The sequence below is a fragment of the Erpetoichthys calabaricus genome, chromosome 2 (genome assembly GCF_900747795.2).
Source record: "Erpetoichthys calabaricus chromosome 2, fErpCal1.3, whole genome shotgun sequence".
In the NCBI taxonomy this organism is placed as follows: domain Eukaryota; kingdom Metazoa; phylum Chordata; class Cladistia; order Polypteriformes; family Polypteridae; genus Erpetoichthys; species Erpetoichthys calabaricus.
This window is the reverse complement of record NC_041395.2, coordinates 83,321,124-83,346,602: the sequence shown is the minus strand read 5'-3', so window position 1 is coordinate 83,346,602 and position 25,479 is coordinate 83,321,124. Positions and strand designations below refer to the sequence as shown.

Sequence of the window (25,479 nt, the reverse complement as noted above, 5' to 3'; positions counted from 1 at the left end):
AAAGTAATTATTGAAAGTTTTTTCAAAATCATCATTGATAAACACTTCAATACTTAGAAGGTCTGCAGTTAACATGTTGAATAATTCAATCATTAGTCAGTGTTTACTTATTTTATCATGTAACGTCCATCCATCCATCCAGTTTCCAACCCGCTGAATCCGAACACAGGGTCACGGGGGTCTGCTAGAGCTAATCCCAGCCAACACAGGGCACAAGGCAGGAACCAATCCTGAGCAGGGTGCCAACCCACTGCAGGACACACACACACACCAAGGCCAATTTAGAATCGCCAGTCCACCTAACCTGCATGTCTTTGGACTGTTGGAAGAAACCAGAGTACCTGGAGGAAACCCATGCAGACATGGGGAGAACATGCAAACTCCACGCAGGGAAGACCTGGGAAGCGAACCCAGGTCTCCTAACTGCAAGACAGCAGCGCTACCACTGCGCCACCGTGCCACCCCTTATGTAACAGAAATATCTATATAAACAACTTTAAAATGTAACTTCACTTCAGACCCAAACATTGAGCGGCAATAAAGTAAAAAAGTGTTATTATAATAGGTCAATAAGCTTACAGTGTAAGATAGCTAAACATAATTAAGTTGTTCCAATTACCTTGGAACCTGTTTTGTAAATCTCCTTGCTCATTATAAATCAAGTACTCATATTTTTAATGAAATATGCTCCTCTATTAAACAAAATCTCATGTACTCAATTAATGCTTGAAAGTGTTTTCAGATATCAATAATATACTGCACTAGTTGTCCCCCGTTGCTTTTCCCACATAGAAGTGAAACAGGACAGTGAGGAGGGTCCTGCCCGGCTCCCTACTCCTGATGTCATGCTTCCCCCTCCCCTTGGCCCGCAGTGTCTGTCTCAGATTAGCGCGAATATATTGCTCCTGCAAGCGAACTATGATTCTTAGTGCGATGAGAGAAGTCACAAAATCAACTGGAATGTTCAAGCAAATTCTAGAAAAAAGCCTGATCTAAATCCATTAAGTAGTTCTCTCGTTCGCTAGCTAAGTGGATGTAAGATAAGCCCCGAGGCTGGTGCATGAGTGAGGAGGGCACCGACCCCCTCCCCTCGGCCCGCTGCGTCTCTCTCGGATTCACACAAATAAATCAATTTAGCGATGAGAGAGGATGCAAAATCAACCAGAATGTTCAAGCAAATTATAGAAAAAAACCCAATCTAAATCCTTTAAGTAGTTCTCTCGTGAAAAGTGGACAGACAGACAGACGTTGGACTTTATATATGTAGAGATGTATACATATACATATACACTCTTTTAAGTCTCAATTTAACACTGTAAGTACCAACAATTTTAGCATATTCTATGAAGATACAGCTATTTTGCACAACTTAAGCTAAATAATAATTATAGTTTTTATTTCCTTACCACATGGTGACAGCTGAATCCCTTCATTACAGAAGCCTCTCGCAAGAATTCAATGCGTTGCCTAATGCCGGTTGATTCACTGACAGTCTTGAGAGCGACAAGCCGGACATCATGATCTCCACTGGGGCCTCGCAATAATCCTTCATACACCATGCCAAAGGAACCCTGGCCCAGCTCTCGGACAATGGTAATGTTTTCACGGTCCACTTCCCACTCATCTGGCTTATACACTGTGGAAAAAATCATGATAAATAAATCTATAATGTCTAAAAAGAAAATCAGCACTAATTTGAAATAAAAAAAGTGAAAATCATATACCATTCTTAATTTAGATATGATTTTCAACAATATATTTCATAAATCAAAGGAAAACATCAACCTAAAAGAGAAGCCGAGTGGATTTTGATTATCTTTGTTATTTGTTATAAAAAGGTTAAGAGCACATCAGAAAAATGTTTACAAAAATAAAAAAATAAATGAAAGGTTTTCAAAATGTAATTTACTCCATCATACCTTCAAGAATTCTTTTCAGAATTGTATGATGTCAGATTCTTTTCATGTATATCCTCCAGCATTGTTTACTAAAGTTGAAGTGAGGTCAGTTTAGGTACTTGCCATATTCTGAAGTTGTTTGCTAAGATTAAATACCTTTGGATCCTTAATTCTCCTAATTATTTACAACCTCTGTAATGAGTTCTCAAGATCTACTATAATGGGAATTTTTGTTTCTCATATTACAGGGTCTGTGAACATATATACAGACTCAAGATGAGAAATAAATATAATTTTATAACATACTCCACAATTTCAATGATGAGCCCCAGGTATGATGTGCACTACAGCAACAGCCACTGCATGGTAATGGCATGACAATGCATACACTTGCCCATCCATCTTCTATCCACCCATTTATTTATTTATTCTCCCAACCTGTGGATATCCAAAGCTTATCACAGCAGCAAGTAAGGAACCAACCTTGGAAGGGACACCAGTTCATTGCTGGACACACTGTACTCACAGACACACCCACAATCTCCCAAATCAATGGCCTTTTGGTGATTAACAGTATACATACAGTGCTGTAAAACATTACCACAAGAAGACAGATGCAGCTGAGGTTTATATGAAGCTGGGTCTTAATGAAATGAAATCAGTATTACAGCAGTTGTAAGTATGATAGAGAAGCTCTTCTAACATGCTATTTTATGTCTGAGAGAGAAAAAAAATAATTTAAGCAGATGTCAAAAAAAAATCAAAAACACCAAATAATGGTTTAAAAATAAGAAAATTGGTTGTACTGGAACAGTCTGTTGTTTGATATTATACACCGGCAACAGCAACATGGTAGAAACTTCCTTGCACCTGCTTGGGCTAAGTGAACGAGATTTCTAGCTGCTAATGACTGTTAACTTTGCCTTTGAAAATAATGTTAAATCAAAGACCTTACCCGACTAGGCTAGAGTTGCTAAACCAAGCCAATGTGTTAGTGACCTCCACTGCATATTTTCAGCAAAACACCGTAAGAGTGGTTAGTTTGACTAGCACAACTAGTACTACATAAAAGATCATTACGGAATTATTGGTTTAATAAATATGAATTTTATTACCCATATCTACTTTCAAAATGCTAAATACATTTCACATTTTCTTACTGATAGCTCATCTATCTGTTAGCAAAATGTATGGCCAACATAATGTCTTGTTATGCAGGTCAGCTTCTCTTTTAAGACATGAGACCTAAACTACTGTATGAAGTCCTGGCTGCAATAAAAAGAAAAACCAAAATCACCAGAAATACAGTACTAGCCACTCCATCCTCTCTTCAAACAATAAGATTGCATCTCACTAACAGTTTAGACACTGAATTACCTGCTAATATTAAATAAAGTACCTGCACAGTATTTTTCTAAAAATTTTAATTACATATCAGTTAGTAAAGGATTATTCTCACTCACCATAAGAAGCACTGAAGTATTCTGGGTTGACTGATGTATATAAGATATGAAGTAGATTGTTTCTGAAAGCATAAACGTTTGAATTAACAAATAAATAAATATTAGAATTTTATTATTTTTTACAAATTTTCTTTTAAAGAAATAGAAAGTAGAAGCTAAAGACTTGTAATACCCTACACTCCACCCAAAAAAGCAAAAGATCACACTACATCTTCACCCCACTCCAATTTTACCAGCACATATGTCTACGTTGAAGGTTTTTTTACTGCTTTGACACATTAGAGGAGAGGAAAAAATGAGCCTATGTGCGTCGATATTTGCTTATATATTAAACACCTCATATTTTCAATATTCCTTAAACAATCTGGTATCAAATGTATTAACTCTTCAAACAAGCAAATGATAAGCACATAATGCCTTATTTCTGAGTTTCATTGAAGTACAGTGCATTTGGGATTAAACAAACTTCTATTAGATTCATACATTGATATGTATCAAGATATCCTATCTCGGGCGGCACGGTGGCGCAGTGGGTAGCGCTGCTGCCTCGCAGTTGGGAGACCTGGGGACCTGGGTTCGCTACCCGGGTCCTCCTGCGTGGAGTTTGCATGTTCCCCTCGTGTCTGCGTGGGTTTCCTCCGGGTGCTCTGGTTTCCTCCCACAGTCCAAAGACATGCAGGTTAGGTGGATTGGCGATTCTAAATTGGCCCCAGTGTGTGCTTGGTGTGTGTTTGTGTGTGTCCTGCAGTGGGTTGGCACCCTGCCCGGGATTGGTTCCTGCCTTGTGCCCTGTGTTGGCTGGGATTGGCTCCAGCAGACCCCCGTGACCCTGTGTTCAGATTCAGCGGGTTGGGAAATGGATGGATGGATGGATATCCTATCTCAATATGCACATTGGGGTTACCTTAATAAATCAAATTACCAATATCACTATATACTATATATCTATATCACTATATATACGTAAGTAATTATTTTTATTTAGTTTCTGTTGAATGTAGGATTACATCCTAATAGCTGACAAATAATATTAGTTTTCAGTTAGTTGATTGTGCTACAGCTTGTGCTACAGCTGTGACAACATGAAAACACATTAATATACTGTAGCTGTAAAGTGTACAAATCTGCAAGTAAATCATATTCCTAATAATACAAAAGGTGATCAAAATGTTCTGAGGTTGACGCTGAAAGGTTTATTCTTGGATGATATTTTATAAATGGCCAAGGATTAGCTGTTATATACTATACAGGTATATGTAAATTGCAAGTTTTAGCTTTGGTTGTTTACAGAATATCTTTCATATTTCAGAATCAAGTCAACATGGATACTGAAATCTACAAAGTCAAGTATTATGCTATCAATGAATCTGCAAGAGCGAAAAACTATGTGTCTTCAGAGATTCATTTTCGCCTGGTCAATATGTACCAGGTCAAGTCTCCTTTAGATGCTATAATCAAGAGAATGGGTTGCAGAATTCTACTATTGTAGAATGTCTTGTGAAGATGATAGAAAACTTTCACAATTGATGGAAAAAAGAAACATTGGCAACACAGAGCAAATTGTAATGGAGAATAGAAGAGTGATGATACATAATAGTGGACACAATAGGGATTATTTGTGGGTTAGTTCAATCTATTCTTAATGAAAAGTTAATTATGAGTCAGGTCTCTGCATGTTATGTGCCTAAAATGTTGATTTCTGGAATGAAGCATCACCCCACTCAATGCTCAAATTATAATAATTTTTATCTAATGAAATAGGACTGGGGGAAATGTAAGAAAAGTTTCATAACTGTGAATCAAACATGTATACATCATTGTGACTAAAAGAATAAACAATAATTTATATAAGTATGGTGATTATCTAGCATAAGATAAATTAAATTTCTAGGCCCTTGTTAGCAATGTCATGCAGACAATATTTTATAATGTTGAGTGTAGAACCTATTGATTACATGTGTGTGTAGAAGATTCTTTGTTAGTTAGTTCCACAAGGCTCTATGCTGGGTCCGCTACTCTTTTCGATCTACTTGTTTCCGTTAGGTCAGATTATCTCAAGGCATAACATGAACTACCACAGCTATGCTGATGACACACAACTGCATTTATCAATGGTATCTGATGAACCCAACTCTCATGGTTCACTGACCCAAGGTCTTACTTTTGTTTCTGAATGGATGAGTAGTAATTTTCTCAAACTAAATAAGGAGAAAACAGAAATCTTAGTGATTTACAAAAATGGAAATAGTGAGGGTATTAGAAATAAACTATCTATTAGGTTTAAAAGTCAAGACAGAGGTAAAGAATTTAGGGGTAATTATTGACTCTGACCTTAAATCATATATTAATCAGATTACCAGGACAACATTTATTCACTTAAGAAATATAACAAAAGTTAGACCTCTTATAAATTTGCAAGATGCTGAATAATTAGTTCACCCTTTTGTTTTCAGCCGACTAGATTACTGTAATGCACTCCTCTCAGGATTTCCCAAAAAAGACATCAATCGATTGCAATGAGTGCAGAATGGAATTGCCAGAATCTTAGCTAGGAAAAGAAAATCCAAGCACATCTCTGCAGTTTTGAAGTCACTACATTGGTTACCTGTGCCGTTTAGAATTGACTTTAAAATACTGCTTATGGTTTGCAAAGCCTTAAATAATCTGCTCCATCCTATATCTCAGAATGCCTCTCACCTTACATTCCAAATCATAACCTTTGATCTTCAAGTGTGTGTCTGCTTATAATTCCAACAGCTAAACTTCTGTTGTTATGCACCTAAAATCTGGAATAGCTTACCAATAGAAATTCGCCAGGCTAATACAGTGGAGAACTTTAAAAAACTGCTAAAAACACATTATTTTAATACGGCTTTCTCATAACTTCATTTTAGCGTCACCCTGATATTTTGTATATGCATTTAATTATCATCTTTATCATGGCTCTGCAATCCATACTAACCCCTACTTTCTGTGCTGTTCTTTTTCTGGTTTTCTGTGGTGGCACCACCACCACCTGATCAAAGCACCGTGATGTCCCTACATTGATGGATTGAAGGCCAGAAGTCCACATGACCATCATCATCTAATTCTTCCATGTGAAGCCTGAAAATCATGAGGACTGATTGAGGTCATTTATGTTAGGTAGAATGCCTAGAGGGGGCTGGGTGGTCTTGTGGCCTTGGAACCCCTGCAGATTTTGTTTTTTTTTTCTCCAGCCCTCTGAAGTTTTTTTTTTTTTTTTCTGTCCTCCTGGCCACGGGACCTTACTTTATTCTTTGTTAACTTAGTATTACCTAATCTTACTTTTATTTTTTATAAACTTTTCTTTCTTCATCTTGTAAAGCACTTTGAGCTGCATCATTTGTATGAAAACATGCTGTATAAATAAATGTTATTTTTTTGTTGGTGTGCCTCAAAAGGCTCACATAAGCAGTCAATAGTTGTTGATTTGTTTTGGTGTTAGCAGTAGTCAGTCAGGGGAAAAGTGGTGAGGAAAGCCATCAACCAGCTATGTTCCTTTACACTGCATGGGACACAAACACTGCTCTGCAAATGAGTGAATGCAAAGAAATGCCATAGCTGTTCCATAATCTGAAGGCCTACTTCAGTGTAACACGTTATTCCAGTAATGAAGAAAAGACACTTAGCCAACTACAGAACAGAGGTTGATCAAGTCAGACAAAATGTTTAATTTGATTGAATATGATGACTAATGTATTAGTGCTCAGAGTTTATTTTAAATATAAGACTTGTTTGGTTTTACTGGTGTTTCTCTTAAAAGTTTAAAACTCAAAACATTTAGGTCACTTTTTGTACATACACTTGTAGAAAGGATAAAACCTCTACAGAGGCAAATAAAGCAGAAGAACAAAAAGTTTACCTTTTTTTATAGTAGAGGTACATAAAGATCACTGTCAGCGTAATGAGTACAATGACAACCACAGGCATGAGAAGGAAGGTGGTGAATGAAACATCTTCCTCTGTAATAAAAAGTATCAAAAATGAATTAATACATGAATAGCTATGTATCTTAAGATACCTAAGAAAACTTAATACATGATCAAGACCTATTCATTTACTTTTGTTAGGTTTTCATTACTTTACTTACAGTAGTCAGTGAATGTGTTCTGTTGTTGCAGTACAATTAAATTATTAAGCATATTCATTCATATTATTTAACATTTTCATATTACTGAATTGCTTCTATATGGAGACTGTTTGGCCTAAGTATTCTGAAGCAATGTCAAGCATTCAAAATCATTTGTATGTAGGTTGAGAAATCATCTCAATGAAGGCAGTCAACAATTTTTTGCAATTACCTATTCATTAATTGTTACAGGTAGAGAAGATACTCTAGCACTTTGATATAAATGGGTTAAACATGTTACAATGATTTTCTTGAAGACTGGGAGAAGATAAGTTTGAAAAATGCAATGAATATGTAGAGTTGCAAATGTGTTGTAGTGACCTTGAGACTTAGTGAATGAGTGGAACTCCCACACATAAGCATACATTCACTGAAGCACATACAGTGCCCTTCATAATGGTTGGTATACAGACACATTTTTAACCCTCTGCTCCACAGTTTAAAATTACAAATCACACAATTCATGTGTGATTAAAATGTGATTAAAATGGACATTGCAGACTTTCATTTAAGGGAATTTGCATACATTTCAGTCACAGCATTTAGAAATAACAACACTGTCTGTTGGTCAGCTAATAGCCTGTTAAAGGATAAGTTTAGTATTTTTCAAGTCAAAGTTATTTCTTCATATACATGCTATATATGCATTTGCCACACAAAATTATGTACTAAAGTTAAGCATTTTCTTTAACTTTACAAACATATCTTGCTTGCACTGGTGCTTCACATTGGTGGCTATCGGGCATGGAGGAAAAGCTTACCAAATACATCCATTTTTCAACCTAAATCATTTCTTAAGTATTCATCCATGTCTTGTGATTATACACCTTTTAAAATAGTTTATATATGTCATTTTTGGACAAACACCAATATTATGAGATTCGTCCATTTTAAAAGAAGGCCAGCTGTGTGTGAATGCTAGTCTTCCTGTGCAACAACAACTTTTCACCTCCCAGGGAGTGGTTTCCTTTTGAAAGACCAAATCACAGTAAAGTTTTTGTGCCATGTTGTTGGTATTGTTTTGATTTACTTCCATATTTATGTGAGAAATTACACAAGTGAGTAGAAAACATATCCTTACTATCAAAAAAATAGTACCAAGGACATGCGATAAAACTATTATTTCTAGATTCATTTTTGTTGTCATGATCATGTGTCAGAAACATGGAAGGCATGGATCAATACTCAACTGCCATCTAGGCTTTAAAAACTGATGTATTTGTGAGTTTGTAAGCTTTTCCTCCGTGCCTCAAACACTCCACTGTAAAGCGCCAGTGTCGTCAAGATATTCTTTCACATTTATAGAAAGCGCTTAACTTTAGAATGCAAATTTGCATATTTCCATATTTGTGAAGAAATAACTTTGACCTGAAAAATACCGAAATACCTTTAATGTGAGTACTGGTTAGGGCAATAGCCAACAAAGAACTATGCAGAACCATAACTATCCTCCCTGTGCTACCAGCCTTGGAAGACATCAATTCTCCTATAAATCTTGATGTTCACATACCCCAGAAGACATTACTACAATACAGAATGCATCTTGGTCGAGCAGCACTCACAACCAAGCTCATTTTTGCTCAACAAAATCCTTCTGCATTCATTCAATGCTTCACCACTACTCAACGTCAGCCTCCCATCCGGAAGTCTTGTAGGCTGTTTTATAAAGTTCCCTGTGGCTGGTGTCTAATGGACTTTGGCTTCTCATCTGCATACACCTTTCTTGCTTAGACATCTGCAACTTCCTGCCAAGTCCACCCAGCCGTGAGCTGTGTGATGCTCTCACTGACTGCTGAATGCAGGAGTAACTGCCACACAAAACAGTGATATACAGTAATTATGTTGAGATTACCACAGATATGATCTATAACCAGTTATTGAAAATATTTGTCTTCCTGCCCAGTATATCAGGTAAAATAAATGTCGAACCTCAATGAGATAGCCTTACAGGATTTCTAAACGAAAGTTCCCTTCAAAGATTTTTAGCAACTTTTATTTATAAAAAAAAAATAATTGCCAGAACGGTGAAGGTACATAAATCTATCTGTACCAACAACTGAAAAAGGAGAATGTTAGAATCAGAAAATCAAAATCCATGTTTCTCAAAGAGTCTTAATTTATTTTATTTGGGACTGCAGGATTTGCATGTCCATGGTACTCAGAATGGCCACTATCTATTTTATCTCCTGAAGAGATAAGAGAATTGGGTCCTGTTTAATGTGAATGCTTTAGGCAATTTATAAAAATATGCACGCATGTGAGTTTGTTCTAAGCAGCAGAAGGCAACTGACATTCTTAATTCTAACATTTATTTGATTACAGATGGGAGGGTAAATGGTGAAATCGTAGTGCTTTTTACATAAATTTGAAAGTCTCATTTTACCTCAAGCAACCAGCAATGCTGTTCATTGGTGTTTTTAAACCATGCCATTCAGTTAGGAAGAAGATATTTAAATTGTAATTGTAAAGCACAACTCTTTTCAAAATACCCTCCAATGAAGACCACTTTAGGGACCACTATATAAGATAAAAAGATGTTTGGTGATTTTTAAACAGTAAAGCTACTGCAATGCTACATTGTGCTACAATGACCTCTAAAAGTGTTTCAGTCTAAAATCCAACATCAAATCCTAGCCAATGTGGCCTTGTAGCTATGGATGGCACTGAGCTATAAATCACCAGACCACTGCTGGTTCAGTTCTCAACACCTTGGGATAGTATATTTGATTTTATTTTTTTCTAGCTGCAAACATTTTTATGTTATCATTCCACTGTTGCTTTACTGGAATGTTACCATTTTAATTACTAACTTCTTGTCAGCAAATATCTCATTGATAAAATGTCATTTTCTTCAATAAAAAACACATTGTAATCAGGAGTGTTCTTTATGCAATCCATTTGTTGGATACTTGTTAATAGAACGAGTGTCTCCAATGTAAATGTTCTAGGGTTTTATTTTTGTGTTTAATTCCATCAAATTAATGTCAATTGATTTAATTTAAAATTCAGTGAAGGCAACGTCCAATAATTCAAAACCAGAATTAGAAAGAGTGGGGCACAGTAGATCATGGCTCTCAATGCTTTTTTGAGTCTGCAAGGACCTAAAAAATGCATTTATCTTCACATTTACATTGTTTTTGTAATAATTATGCCAAAATAATTCATGCTTTGTGGTATTTTTAAGATTTATTTTTAGTAGCTGACTTACATTATATTTTGATAGGCATGTGTTGTTTTAAATATGCTTTATTTTATTGCTGTCACCATGATGTCTTCATCGCATCGCCATTTCAATGGAGATATTCAATGCTAGATTTTAATTTCCTCCGCCATGTTGTGTGTGGTTGCTCTTTTGGTTGAAACTACGTGAATTGCAATGTTGTCACATGAACAGTATCTATTTGAATGAATTCAAAACAAACTACATTAAGAAGGAATTATGTGGTTTTCGCATTATGGGTTGTCGCTTGTCTGTTTTTCTTATTTCTTATGTGAAATGAAGTCACATGGAAGATAAGGAAAAGTGACACATTTTAGTGTCTTATACTATTAATTGCAAATATCCAGTTTACACTTTAAGAAATTATAAACTGAATAAATTATGTGGATGAATCTGCTTCATTGTGTGTTTCATTTTTATACGTAGCTCTTTCATCCTGGACTGAATGGTGGGACAGTGATTAGCAGTATGATTCAAGGACCTGAGTTTGCTCCCCAAAATGGTCACCATCTCTGTCCCATTTGCGTGTTGTGGGTGCTCCACAGGTACCCTTGTTCTTAGACCTCCTTCACCTCAAGCCAGATATATTAGCATCTTTAAATTGCCTCAGCTAGAATGATAGTGACTGTGTTTGTGAGTATTTCCAGCAATGGACTGGCATCCCACCCAAAACTGATTACTGACTGGTTTCATTGTTGCCCGGATCACCGTGATTATGCAATGGAAAATGCAATTTCACAATGAGATCTAAATAATAACTGTTCTTATAATGTGTCTTTATTTTCTAATTACAATTCAAATGGTTTCATCAGATGCTGAGAGTGTGTTCATTAAACATTTAATGATTGTATTTTTTTCATAAATACATTAGACCAATGGTAGCCAAAATATTTCAAAAGAAAATGAAACTTTAGTGAGTTACTGCTTGAAAATAATTAGTTTACAAACATCAGGTCATAATGAAAAACACAGAAAGTCATAAATCTTGGCAAAAATTTTTCTTATAACAAACAACATAGCTACTCCTGTCTGATTAGCCAATCTTACTATGAAATTTAATATGTGTCTTATTGGTTGACAATGTTATCAACTGAGTTTTAAGATTTTTCATTTAAGCAAGGTAGAAGTTGTGAGGTATTGTATGGTTGTTATAGATAAAGTACATGATTAGCAAATATAAGTAAGAATTTCACTGCATTTAGAATTATTAGAATTATTCAATGAACTACTAGAATTATTCAATGTTGTAAATCTTGAACAAACACAAAAATCTGAAAAAAAACCACAGATGAACATTGCTGACTTCAATACACAATAGAGTCTCAATGGAGGCAGAAGAGGGACCAGAGCTGCAGGAGGACTCACAAAGTCATTTTTGAAATTCAGAATAGTGGCAGAAGTAGAGCAAGGCCATTTTGTGACATGGACAATATTGGCAGTTATCTGGGACATTTCTCTGGGGGCTGTGACATGGATGTGAAAATGTGGGCAACTTTTTAGTTTAGGTACTTTAAAAATACACCATTTACTCTTATGTAACAACACATTCACAAAGGCGTCTTTTGGTCTTAATTACACAAATATAACCAATTATTATTAACGCGTTAATATAATGCCCTACAATAAGGGCCTTAATACCATAATTGCAGAAGATGCACACTACAGATAAAATAATTGTAGCGATAGGAATGAGAACATAGATATCAGAAATAAAAGACTCAGTTGTCCCAAACTGAAGGTTATAGATGACTGTACAAATCCAGCAGAAGTAAAAATAAAACCCAGCACATTCATGCTATGGGACAGACACTATCAGGGAGTCCAAGATGAACAGATGAATTGAAATTTATGGTTATAAAAAAGACTATATAACTCACAGAATATGTGGAATTCAGACAGTGACAAGTAAAAATTCTGTGCTCTCATACTAGCAGGCTGCTGTCATGAAGAAAAGCTGGGCTGACAGCTTCAAAACATAAAAATCCAATTACCAAAATGTACCCAGTCAAAGCAATAACATGAAAACCAAATCATGTACTCCCAAATGGTTCAACAGAGGAGAAAATTCAAAGCTACAATAATGAATGAAAATGGAAAAATAAAATCCCTTTAGAGGAATCTACTTTCATCATTGCCAAGATGTAACCTCTGACATGCAGTTGTAAAGGCAGACAGTGAAATGTTTACATCCGTCACACAGATCTGGTAAGGCAAGGAAAGCTGGATGAGAGTTAGTAAGGGATCTCTTTTTGACAATGACACCTTTTTAATCTTTCAAGCACCCTGTGCTATCTGGACTTGACTCTTGCTGAGCAGCAGCTCGTTTTGAAGAACACGGTGCTGTTAATGATACAAATCAAGGCTGATCATTGTCCTCGCATATTGTCATTGCTATAGTGAGTGGTTAAGTAGCAAAGGGTAAATTAGTTATGAATAAAGTACTGGGGGTATGATCATGACAATATAGAAGATGGAGAAGTGGTGGGGCAGTGTACTGCAGTTGGTTCTTTTATTAAATATGTTATCTTGACTCTTATCTCTATTTAAACAAAACAAAAAAACTGCTTGAATTAACAACAAGAAAGAGGAAAGAACAGGAGAAGAGACAAGATGGTGAATAGAACTAAAAATGATAAGTAGGAACAACCAGGCATTGAGTCTGTCGATTTTTCAAGTGCAGGATAAGAACATTTCTAGGGTGATGAGTGCAGAGTTGAAAAAATGGGGGAAAGTGAAACAGAGGAACATGGCGCGGGATAGACTGAAATAGGCCATGGTAATATGGAAAAAGGTAACATTTTGTAATAACTTTTATTAATCTACTCTATATATATAAAATCCTAAGCCTAAAAGTGCAACGATTTTGTGCAACGATTTTGTTACATTTTTTGTCACGCTTTAAATCAGGCTTATTTTAAAACCTACATATATTTGTTTGGTATCATTCTTTTCAGAATTTATTGAACTTTAATGTGGTGTTGTTAGATTTTCAGATTCTTATTCAAGAACTCACATCCCGCAAGATGAAACTTTGTGCCAACAAATTTAACCATGCCTGGGGCCAGCTGCTGTACAGGCTTTTAAATGTTCGAAGCACCGTGCAAGATGCTGATCACGTGGCACAGCAGCAGCAGCCACCCAGCAGCTGATCGAGCAAAGAGGAGGTAAAAAAAAAAACAAAAACTATTTGTTTCCCATTGTATCACCGTTTAAGAGGGGGTTTCAGAGTCTCCTTGGGATGCGTTCAGCCCCCCTCTTCACAACGTGAGTGGCAGAGACACGAAGTGGCTGGTGCGTAGCTCAGGCAAGGGGGATTGGCGAGCAAAGTGAGCAGGAGGTAAGCCCCCTAGTAATATTATATAATGCTTAACATATTATTTGTTCACATACATTCAAAGAGATATGTTTTATATATATTGTTAAATTTCATTAACATATTATCATTATATAATGTTTCTTTGCATCTTTACACAACTATTAAATTAGCTTTGTTTTTTGCAATACCTAGAAGAAGTATATTGTCAGAGGTTTCAAAGGCTTATTATTGAAAGTAATGAAAATTATTATAAAGTGTTACCGAAGAAAATAATGAAAAGTGAGGCACTGAAGCCAAATGCAAAAGTCTACACCTGACTGACTGCAAGAGTGCAACCTTGGAAGGGGACTTGTCAGTGGTCAATTAGGATTAATTCTGAGTGGGAAAGATGCAAAACAAATTTTCCAGGAAAATATTTACAACTCTCAAAAAGAACACAGAGCACTAGAGACTGGAGCAAAATCAAACAAGAACCAGGAATTAGAGTCAAAGCAAGTGAAGTGTTCAAAAATCCTTAAAATGCATTTCAAAAAGATTGTCTTTGACTTACTCTTGTGGATACTTAAATGGATTAACTTGCAGAAAGAACTAATGCAATAGGTTGCCAATTAGTAAGCAGACTCGAAGGAAGTGAAATTTCTATCCAACTTAAGCCCAAGGCAAACCTACAGCTAATGTTTAGTTGGCTAGTCAATTCTAGGAACTAGCGCTGAACTTAGAGAAAAGGAAAAACAATTTTCATGCAGTCTCCAGGTTCAACAACTAAAAAAACAGACAAAAAGGGTGACTGAGTGAGATAAATAAAGATTACAAAATTTGGGGCTGTTCTTGTTCATGACTCTCCCAATAAAATTGCTACAAAGGAAAAAATAAACAGAATTAAAAAAAAATTTTTTCTACTTTTTGGCTTTTAGCTAATTGGACTTTGTTTTACAGACTATAAGGCAAAGAATGGAAAAAATGTAGCCCTAAAAAGCCCTAAAAACACTTGATCATAAGGATTTTTTAAAAATAGAAAATATAATAACATGTCTTGTGCAGTTTGCCATTGCTTGACAATTTTCTAGTTTCCTTTATACTGCTGAGAATTTTTACGCAGTTTCTAAGTATGGTACAAGAATCACACCCGGATATTTATCCATCCATCCATCCATTGTCCAACCCGCTGAATCCGAACACAGGGTCACGGGGGTCTGCTGGAGCCAATCCCAGCCAACACAGGGCACAAGGCAGGAAACAATCCTGGGCAGGGTGCCAACCCACCGCAGGACACACACAAACACACCCACACACCAAGCACACACTAGGGCCAATTTAGAATCGCCAATCCACCTAACCTGCATGTCTTTGGAATGTGGGAGGAAACCGGAGGAAACCCACGCAGACACGGGGAGAACATGCAAACTCCACGCAGGGAGGACCCGGGAATCGAACCCAGGTCCCCAGATCTCCCAACTGCGAGGCAGCAGCGCTACCCACTGCGCCACCGTGCCGCCCACCCGGATATTTATGGCTTCACTTATTGCAGCCTTGCAGAGTAATAAAGGCAAACTTTGCCTTCATTCTATCTTTGGGCCCATAGTAGACTCAAAGATTATTTGCTATTGTTACATTTTACAACTAGCAACACAAAACATTGTTTTCTTTGTTGTATTAATGTTCAATAAAAAATGTATTTGCACAAGTAAACCTACCAGCAATATTATTTAGGAAAATGCAGCACATTTATCAACAAAGGGGATCAAGTACCAGATGCTTACCTGGTCCAGGTATATAGAAGTTCACTGGTTCAGTCCAAGAACCGTTTCCATAAAGCGACGTTGCTCTAACAATGGCACTATAGTTGCCTGCCTGCAGTCTCCTGATTTGATAACCTTTGAATTTCTCATACATTTTTCTAGGGACACATTCCTCTGCTTCAAACTCCTGATAATTAAATGTAACATGCTTTTGTTATTATTCAGTTTTCTCAAATGATACTACAATCCAGAAGATATGCACTGTACTGAAAATACAAAGAAAGAAAAAAAACGCATAACTGATAACCATCCATTCATCCTTCTAACTCCTTTATGAATGCTCTGTACTCGAATATGAGGAGCCAAAGCAGCATTACGTGCAAAGAATACTTCACACCTATAGGAGACACCAGCCTTGTCCTAACTTATCAGGAACATCTTTACATAGTCTTTGACCACTATATCCAACTATATAACCATTTTAAGGCAACTATTAATGACCATTGTGATTCTTTACATATTTTTAATGTCCAATGTTTATAACAGAATAGATGAAATAAACAGTGGAGTTTCCAAATTAAAGGCCAGTGGGGCACAACCTCACCACATTTTGGGCACAATAAATAATAAGCTTGTTTATAATAACTGTCAACACTGTCTTCCTAAGTAATGTTTTCCTACTTCTCTATTATATGCTCAGTGTATTTACGCTTGTCAAAAAATATTGCTTCTTGTAGTTTTTTGAAACTGTCTTTGTGCCAGATGCTGAAAGCCTGTTTCTGGCTGAGGCGGATACACCAATTGGACCTGCAGGGTTGTCTATGCTCTTGTGTGTGTGTGTGTGTGCGTGAGTGAGTGAGTGTGTGTCCGCATGTCCAACCTGAACCTTACAGTATAGCAGTAGGGCTTGAAGCTCATCACACGTATTAAAATGAAGACTGTCTGTTATTGTTGCTACATCTTTGCACTTCCGGTTTGAGCTTTTCCTAGTTGTGTCCATGCAGTACATGCAAGCAAAGAAGTATGGAAAGTTCAGGACCATTTGCTCGCTTAAGATAGCCACAGCAATTTGGGAAAAAAGAGAAAGTAGATCAGCATCAGGAATGCATTGACATTATGTTGCATCTTGATTTTCACCTGTTGGATAAGAATTCAGTGTTGTTTTTGCCTGTTTTAAAAGGGACTTTTAAAAATAAATAAACGGGTTGTTCATTCCAGTTGTATACCAGACTTTGGTGTAGAGTATATCCAGATAAAAGTAATACATCTATCCAATGTTAATTAGTTTGCATCTGACTGTTTTTCTATATATTGAAGATCAAGTTTGACATAAATCAGTTGTCAATTGGACTTGTCTCCGGACTACCATGAATGTTTTTGATGTGAGACACAACATCACCCACCTAAATTTGAACAAGAGAGCGAGAAAGCCTACGTGTGCTCCTTCAATCTTGTGGAAAAGAATCTAGAAGTGCAATGCTCCTATTTCAAAGAAAAAGAACAGGTATGCACGTAGAAAATAACTTTCTACTAATAATTGTTAGCTGGTCTTGTGCTAACCAGAAAACACCTATCCATGCAGTAGTTAGCGCTGCTACTGCTACCAGAGAAGCAGTGTGCAGTTTAGGTAATGCAGTGTGTGTAAATCTGGGGTGGTGGTGTTTCAGTTTAGGCAATTCATAGCCAGTATATTTTCCATGGCAGGTGGTGGTTGCAAGAGTCTCACTTTATTTAACGTTTAAATTTATATAGCTGAGTTCAGGGCCGGATTAAGAGCTTTGGGGGCCTGTAGCACATTTCAAATTTGGGGGCCCTTTTGGTCTGCATCATCTGAAGTTTAGATTCTGAACAGTTCAAACCGGACTAAATAATTATTTTACTCTCGATTATAATAAGAATCTTATAATATTTATGTGAATTTTATGTGTTGGGCACCTAAAGTTTTGTTGTGTAAGAAATTTACAGTTTAAAAACGTAAAGATAATATTTTTAAAGACCAGTTTTTCAATGCTACACTTTTTCATTAAATATTGGGTCCACCATTTGGGGGCCCCCGAAATTGCGGGGCCCGTAGCATATGCTACATGTGCCTATTGGTTAATCCGGCACTGGCTGAGTTTTGTCAAATGTCAGAGTGTATTACAGTGATCTAGTGCCATTCGAGACCAACTAGATTCAAACATCCCATGTTTGATTCATTTTTGTGACATGAAAGGTGCGTGAACTTGCATATCCTGTTAGTTGTTAACAAAAGAAGGACAGATATTACTAGTTAGGTAGGTTAATGTTTATACTAGAGACGTCTGTACCAGTATAGGGAAATTCTGCTATGGCCCCACCAGAATTTTCATGTCAAAAATGTTACTGGAAATAAAACTTGCTGAACTGGTATGTAACAATTTGTAATAATTAGTGTTTTATTTAAATCCAGTGTTTGTGCATACAAGGTGTCCAATTCAATGTGTTATGGCAATAATTTACTCAGTTTTACATTTCTTCCATTTCCATACCACTGACTCCAAGCTTGTGTTTACAACTATAGTCGTTAATAATGATACTGTCTGCATACCTCACTGAAGACATACCCTTTCAAGAAAAGGTAACTGATTTTGTCAGCTCTTACATTTCCAGAGTTCCCAGTCACCTATAAGATTACACTTATTTTGTTTATGGACCACTCCATTTGCTATTTGTCTTTGCTTTGTCATGCTTTTAATTGAAAACCCATCTGTAGGTTTTCAGTTGACTAAATTAAAATAAAATTACTTAAGGGATTCATTTCATTTTCTAAAAACAATAAATTATACATGTGGGTCTGAAAGTTTGTACTGATGCTAATTATATAGAGAATATATATAGCTAATCTATTGACTAAGTTAAGTAATGAAAATGTTACACAGATAGTCATTCTGTTCTCAAATGTGGATGACAGACGTTTTCCATACCTCATCCTGGTCTTTCTTGAGCTTTGTGTATCTTATCTGGTACTTGAGAATCAGTCCATTGGGTCTGGGAGGTTCTTCCCACTTTAACAAGATAACATTCTTGCCCACCGGCTCCCAAGTTACCTTGCCAGGAATGTTATCTGCATATACTGCGGAAACACAATTTTGAAATATAATAAAATACATGAGCCAATAACTCACATTTAAGTTTAACACCAAATAATGCCATTCGTTCATTTGGTGGCACATTGTGGTGGATGACCTATTAATGTAGCTCAGCCAACATTTCAGATAATGCAAATATTTAATTGTTACGGAGCGTTACAACAAAGTGCTGTTAATAGCGAGTTTGCACAACAACAGTCCAAACTTGTATAGTTAAGGTGTCCAATACTAAAGATTATGAACATCAGAACAATGGTCACTGCTTGAGATATATCTTAATATGTGGGTAGGTGAGTAACTGGAATTAAGTAAGCAGAGGGAGTCCATGTGGAGAAGCCCCAAAGAGCAGCACATACTGAAAAACAAAAAAAAATGCTACTAAGTTGTTATAACCGATAGCATCATTCGGTGATTCAAAGCTAATGTGCAAATAAAGGCATAAAATACATTAGGTCACAAAGTCTGGACTTGCAGAATAATCCAGTAAAAAAATCTAGATTTTTACCTAAGTTAGAACTTACTTTTTAAAATAAATGATCACGTTTTTGGAGAAGAGGAGTCACTAGGATATGTATAAAATAATGAAAAGTGACATATTTTACGTTAGGAATAAAACACAAAGTGTTTTTTGAAATGTGAAAAACTGAACTTAAAAAGTGAAATTACTTTAAAGTAGCACAGAGAAAAAGTGATGTTGTACCCCTTTGTGTATCTGAAACCAACTAACCCTACTATAATGTGTGCTCTTGTTCTTCACATAATTTTTTTGTTAGAAAATGGGATCAAACATTGGAGGGAGATTCTTTAATTGGTTTCAGAAGGCAGATGTACAAGATAATAAAGCACTGCAAAGCAAATGTTAATGTTTAGAGTAGTTCATACTTTTCTGTTTATTCTATTGTATTTTTTTTCTTCATATTTTCAATGGCTTCTTGTCATTTCAGTAATAAAGGCTGGGGTTTTAGTTCAAAATCAAGTTGTGTTTCTTTTTTCCATTAGTAACGTAAACAGAATCAAAACCTTGTCTGCCAAATATATTGGAGCAAAACATACTAGTAAAACAAATAGTTCAATTATAATTACAAACTTAATATCTGCTAAAATACTTCTCCAGAATTCTTGAAACACGCTATAACAAACAGCAAAACAAATAAAAAGAAAAAAGGAAAAAATCCCAAGCCCTATTATATAGCTTACTTAGAAGAAGTTAAAAACTGAACGTAAAAACTGTAAACTCACATTCAGGCATGGTTCGAGTGAAGACGAAAATAGCAGCACTGCAGCCCACCATATGAGCCGCATGATTACAGGCATGGATGTCAATTCGATAAAAAGTGAAGTGATGAAGATTGGAAATGACAGTGCGTTCACGCATAAATACTTTGTCTTCTTGAATGGGGTACTCATTATCCTCTGGTTTGGGGCTAGAACTGGTATGATTCACAGTGCTCTGATTTTCCACTGTCACGTTAAGTCCATCTATGGAAGTATCGTTTCTGCTGGCCATGGTCATGTTTGCGACCCATATTGTGTCCCGTCGTTTCTTCAGCTGTTTGCCGTGTCCGGAATAGTAACAACTGTAAGGTCCTGCAACTCCTGCACGTCTTGGTCCACAGGGTACTCTGGTGGGAAAAGCAGAGAATATATATTAAATCTAAAGAATCTAGAGTTATGCTACCATGTATAGTGTCTTTTTGGCCACAAAAATATTACACTAAATGGAATACTGTTTGAAAATTATGTCTGTCACAAATTAACACACCCCAGTCATTTAACTAAAGTAGCATTTTGAACTGAAGCTAAGCTCAATGATGATCAATTGCAATAAATTTCAATAAGAAGCAAGTGGTTATTTAAAAATGTATAAAAAGTATTGCAAACACAATATTAACGTCTTCCATATTCATACTAAAACTACAGTGTTTACAGATGTTAATGTAGTCAAAGTGGAATCACATGTTTGTATGACTTTACTCACACTTCGCTTTTAATCGGGAAATATGCTGTGCTTTTAATTCTTTGTTTATTAAAATTAACTGCATAAGAGAGAGGTTAGGAGAATGCACTGATACATTTTTAAAAAATGTTACAACAATGTTGACAATAACAGGCCATTCAGCTCAACAAAGTGAACCTAACCTAATTGCTCAATTTTTCCAAGATGTTTTGAAGGTGCCTAGAGTTGCACTCCCTACCACACTACTTGGGAACAAATTTCATGTGTCTATGGTGTATTACTGTTGGGACAAAGTAAACATTCCAGGGAAAGGCTAGTAATTACACAAAGTACAGTATATATAAAATCATACTTACCTTAGTGAATTCTTAATTACTGACTCTACTTTCCAAGACCTAAAACACAAGATTAATAAAGAAAACATGCTTTACTCGTTTTATTCTTAAACATGATATTCAATAAGGCGGCTTATGTTACATATTTGTGACTAAAATTAGACTGCTTAATATTTTTGTTATATGTTTCCACAAAAAATGAAGCTAGTCATTTCTGGATTACACAGGACTGAATGACACAAGTGAAATAGCTTACATTATAAACATTTTGCTTGTACAGATGAGAAATAAGGAGAAAAAATATTCTGTAAGTAGAAAGTATCTTCTGGAGAACCCCTTTCAATATCAGACTACACATTCTTAGATCATTATGATTTACAAAATCTTGAGTATTTTTTAAAGCACTTAAGATATTCCCTAACTTTTGTTGAGAACATCTGACCTTAGGTTTGGGGGTACTGATTTTCGCTTAAAACATACTATTGTTGGAAATCACTGCAGTGTGAGACATTAAAGATGCTGACCTGAATGTGTTTAGAATAGTTATTACTATTCCCTTATATACTGGGAGAAAAAAGCCCATGATGTGTGAAGTCAAACACCATCCTTTAATGACTTGAATGTAGCTTCTTAGGTAAGATTATTTCAGTCTTTGACAAACCAACCACAATGGCACAGAGCAGAGGTTTCCAAACTTTTTTAAATGTCAGGGACCCTCAGAATGTTGTACTGTCTGGTCTGAGGACCCCACTAATACAAAGCCAATGCCACAAAGCACAGCATGATCTTGGATCTTGATTATTGCTAACAGTAGTCACACAGCATGACTTTAGAAAATAGTAGACCTATTGATCAAGACAAGTGCTTAACTACAGCATATTTTTGATTCATATGTGACCAAATGTCACGTGGTATCCCTATGCCAGGGGTATTCAACCTTTTTTCTTGGCAGAGCACTTTAAGGTATTGAAATTGTTTGTCCCAAAATTTTTTCAGTCTTAAATTGTTTAATATTAAACTCTTACTAGGCACAACTAAAAAACAGACCCATATCTTCCCCAAGTATTGCATTTGGAGATTTTAAAAAGGAATAGCAGAGAGTTATTGTGTTGTTCTTTATCATTTAATTTTTCTTTTGTACACCAAACTATTTTCAAATAAATTGTTTTTTATTGTAAGCACAATTGTGGAGTTTGATTAGGAATAATAAACTAAAAATGGCAAAGCGACAGTGTGTATACTGACGTCCCAGCTGGGTTGGATCCAGGAACAACTTCCAGCTGGTAGGACACTATAGTGAAAAGACAGGGGGGGACAACTCAGCAGGACTATGGGCTCCACGACACAATAGGAGACAGCAGCTTCCCTGGGCAATTGTACCTGTGCTGACACCTGCAAGGCACAATGGATATAGTAGCTCTGTAGAGCAGACTTGTCAGGTTCAGCGGGGGACACAAGGGGGTGTTACACGGATTCCTCATCCCTGTTTTATGTGACTTCCTTTTCACCCTGAATTACTTCCACCAGGCTATGCCTTAGCATCGGAAGTACTTCCAAGTCCAGGATAAAAGAAGCTGCTCGACCTCACTCAGGATAGTCACAGTCAGGTGAATTGGACAAAACTCGCCAGTGAAGTGTAAAGGAGAAAAGAAACAGAGAACGGGAAGAGAATTTTGTTTATTGCACCACTGGAACCTTTATGGAAGGAAGCCTTAAAAATAAGCCATCTTTTTAAACGGGACTTGTGTATGTGTGGTTGTTTGTGGTTTGGGGCTCCCTGGTGCCCTCTAGTGGCCACAATGTATAATATATATTTTTGCAAGCATCAGTAATAAGGTAAGACATACAGTAATCCTCCTTATCTGCAATAAAAGTAACAATCGTTGTAATATACTGCAAATAGCATTAATTTGACAAACAACATCACCTCTTCATTAGTCAAGTGTAATTTCACTTAGCAGGATGCATCATATGTCATATGTTACATATGGGTGTCTGAGGATCTCCTTCCAGGCTCTGATAAGGTATGCAATCATTCGCTGAGACACGAGGGGCGCCAACACTAACCATATCATCTCTTTATTCCTCCTTAGCTCCGAGAATCCGCCTAAGGAGATCAACCCAGTCACGCCCACATATCAATTAAGTTATGCCACTTCTGGACGGGACCATATTAATCTGAGGGCTCGCGGAAGAAGGCATCTCAGTTGGAGGATCTATATGCCGCACATGAATGAGCTCCCAGACACAGATCTGCTTGACAGAGCTGAGTATTTTGGGAAGTCATTGAGGCTTAACAGGCAGCTTTTTACGCCTGTTTTTCTGTAGCGCCATCACGCACCCAATTTTATTTTTCTGGACACTTGCAGTAAATGGGGTGACCCGGGTGGCACCACAACTGTTCTTCAGTTTTCTGCTTCCTTGTTTGCCTTCCACATCTGTCTTGTCGGCAGGATTTGCTGGTGTAAGATGACCGGTACCAGCATACCTTCTGGAGATTGTTCAACAGCTCAGCAGTTCAAGGCTCCCAGCTGCGGTTGCAGATAGCTAAACACTGACGCCTGACACAAAGTAGCCAAAGCACAATTCCCCATGCAGGAACAAGGCACTGTGCAATTATTGGTCCCATTGCATCCCAGAGATGATGTTGAAACCTACCTGTTAATCTTTGAAAGAACTGCCACCCATCAGTGCTGTCCGCAACAACAGTAGGTGTACCTTCTAGCTTGTCTACATTGCTGCTGATTACCCAACCCTGAAGAGATACATTTTGGCCCACTATGGGCTTACTCAACTCTCTCAGGCACAGCATTGCCAGTAGTGGTGGTTCGATTGTGAGCCCAGGCATTCAATTTGTAGGGCAAGAATACAGCGGACCAGATGGTGGAAATGGTCATGTCCAATTACCTTGTCCACTCCCTCCCAGAATGGATATATAAATGTGAACCCAAAACCCAGGTAGTATCAGTTTTGTGGATCTCTTGACCTCAACAGAACTGTGACCATCAACACACTCTGAGTACATGGCAGCTAAGTCTAGTGGGGTCAGAATAATCAATAATAAAAATAATCAAACAAGATTTTAATTCAGTGGTGAAAATAAAGTTCTTAACAGAGTTACTGACACTCCAATATGGTGAGGAGCTCAACAATATTTGAGGAAATCTGAGGAAAACAGCAACTTCTCACAATCATGACTAGCCCAAGATTTGAACCTGGACTAACAATTACACCTCCACCCACCACAACAACTTGCCAACAGCCAAGTTAAGCATATTGTATAATTTATAAATAATTATAAAATAAATCATATTTAAAGAACAGATATAGGTATACAAGCTAACATTCATTATCCAATATATAATGAAAGTGCATTAATATTGAGTACAAATATAAATTTGACAAAGTCGATCATCAAAGAATGTGCAGGAAGTTTTAGAATGAAGACAATTATTTTCATATGGTAAGAGTAGCCATTGAACTTACTTTGGCATAAATATGGAGTTGTGCAAAAAATTCTCAAATTTCTTTTGGAAAGATACTTCCTCTGCTGCCATTGCAAGCTCGCTTTCTGTTTTTGGACATTGACAGCACTTGTCCTCTCCATCCTGATTGGAGTCATCATCATCATCTTCAAAAGTGGTGTCTGCATTTGTAGTTGGCAGCTTGAGTCCTATCGGAGAAAAACAGAAAAGAAAAACAATCTATGAATAATATTAAAAACAAAAGCGGTTAAGAAAACAACTTTATTGTGCAAATGGGAGAAAGTTGAATGAAAGCACAAATTATCACAAATTCAGTTTTTTTTTTAATATTTTTATTTTATTAATTTTCATTGTAATCATTCCATACAAACAGATCAATTTATAACCCAACAAATTTGAAGACTAATCAAACCCCACCCCTGAGAAGGAGAGCTTAGCTAAAGGAAAATTGCTTAAGGCTTTTTAATAAGGCAACATTAAACAAAAGAAAGGGAGAAGTAAATATATATGTAAGTAAGAGATGGAGAACGGAGTTAAATGCGATAATAGTTATTTCTCTTATTCTAAAATAATATTGATTAAATCCTGCCATGTTTTGAAAAAATTTTGTACAGATCCTCTAACTGAAAATTGGATTTTTTCCAATTTCAAATAATATAAAACATCGGTTTCCCACTGACTTATAAGAGGAGAATTAGGATTCTTCCAATTTAACAAAATAAGTCTGCGTGCCAAAAGTGTAGTGAATGCAATCACAGTTTGCTTGTACTTCTCCAATTCAAGTCCATCTGGAAGAACACCGAACA

General features: G+C 36.5%; 1 protein-coding gene across 2 annotated transcripts in view; it reads right to left on the bottom strand.

Annotated features, from left to right (window-relative positions):
• Positions 1–25,479, bottom strand: part of LOC114646031 (insulin receptor-related protein-like) — a 110,358-nt gene that overhangs the window by 15,458 nt on the left and 69,421 nt on the right. For both annotated transcript variants that reach the window (XM_028794005.2, XM_028794004.2), the window contains exons 10-17: positions 24,675–24,861; positions 21,210–21,248; positions 20,136–20,518; positions 18,732–18,880; positions 15,808–15,973; positions 7,245–7,344; positions 3,362–3,423; positions 1,407–1,636 (exon numbers count right to left, since the gene is read on the bottom strand). In XM_028794005.2, the coding sequence (XP_028649838.1) occupies positions 1,407–1,636; positions 3,362–3,423; positions 7,245–7,344; positions 15,808–15,973; positions 18,732–18,880; positions 20,136–20,518; positions 21,210–21,248; positions 24,675–24,861 (1,316 nt within the window). The remainder of the gene's footprint in view (positions 1–1,406; positions 1,637–3,361; positions 3,424–7,244; positions 7,345–15,807; positions 15,974–18,731; positions 18,881–20,135; positions 20,519–21,209; positions 21,249–24,674; positions 24,862–25,479) is intronic.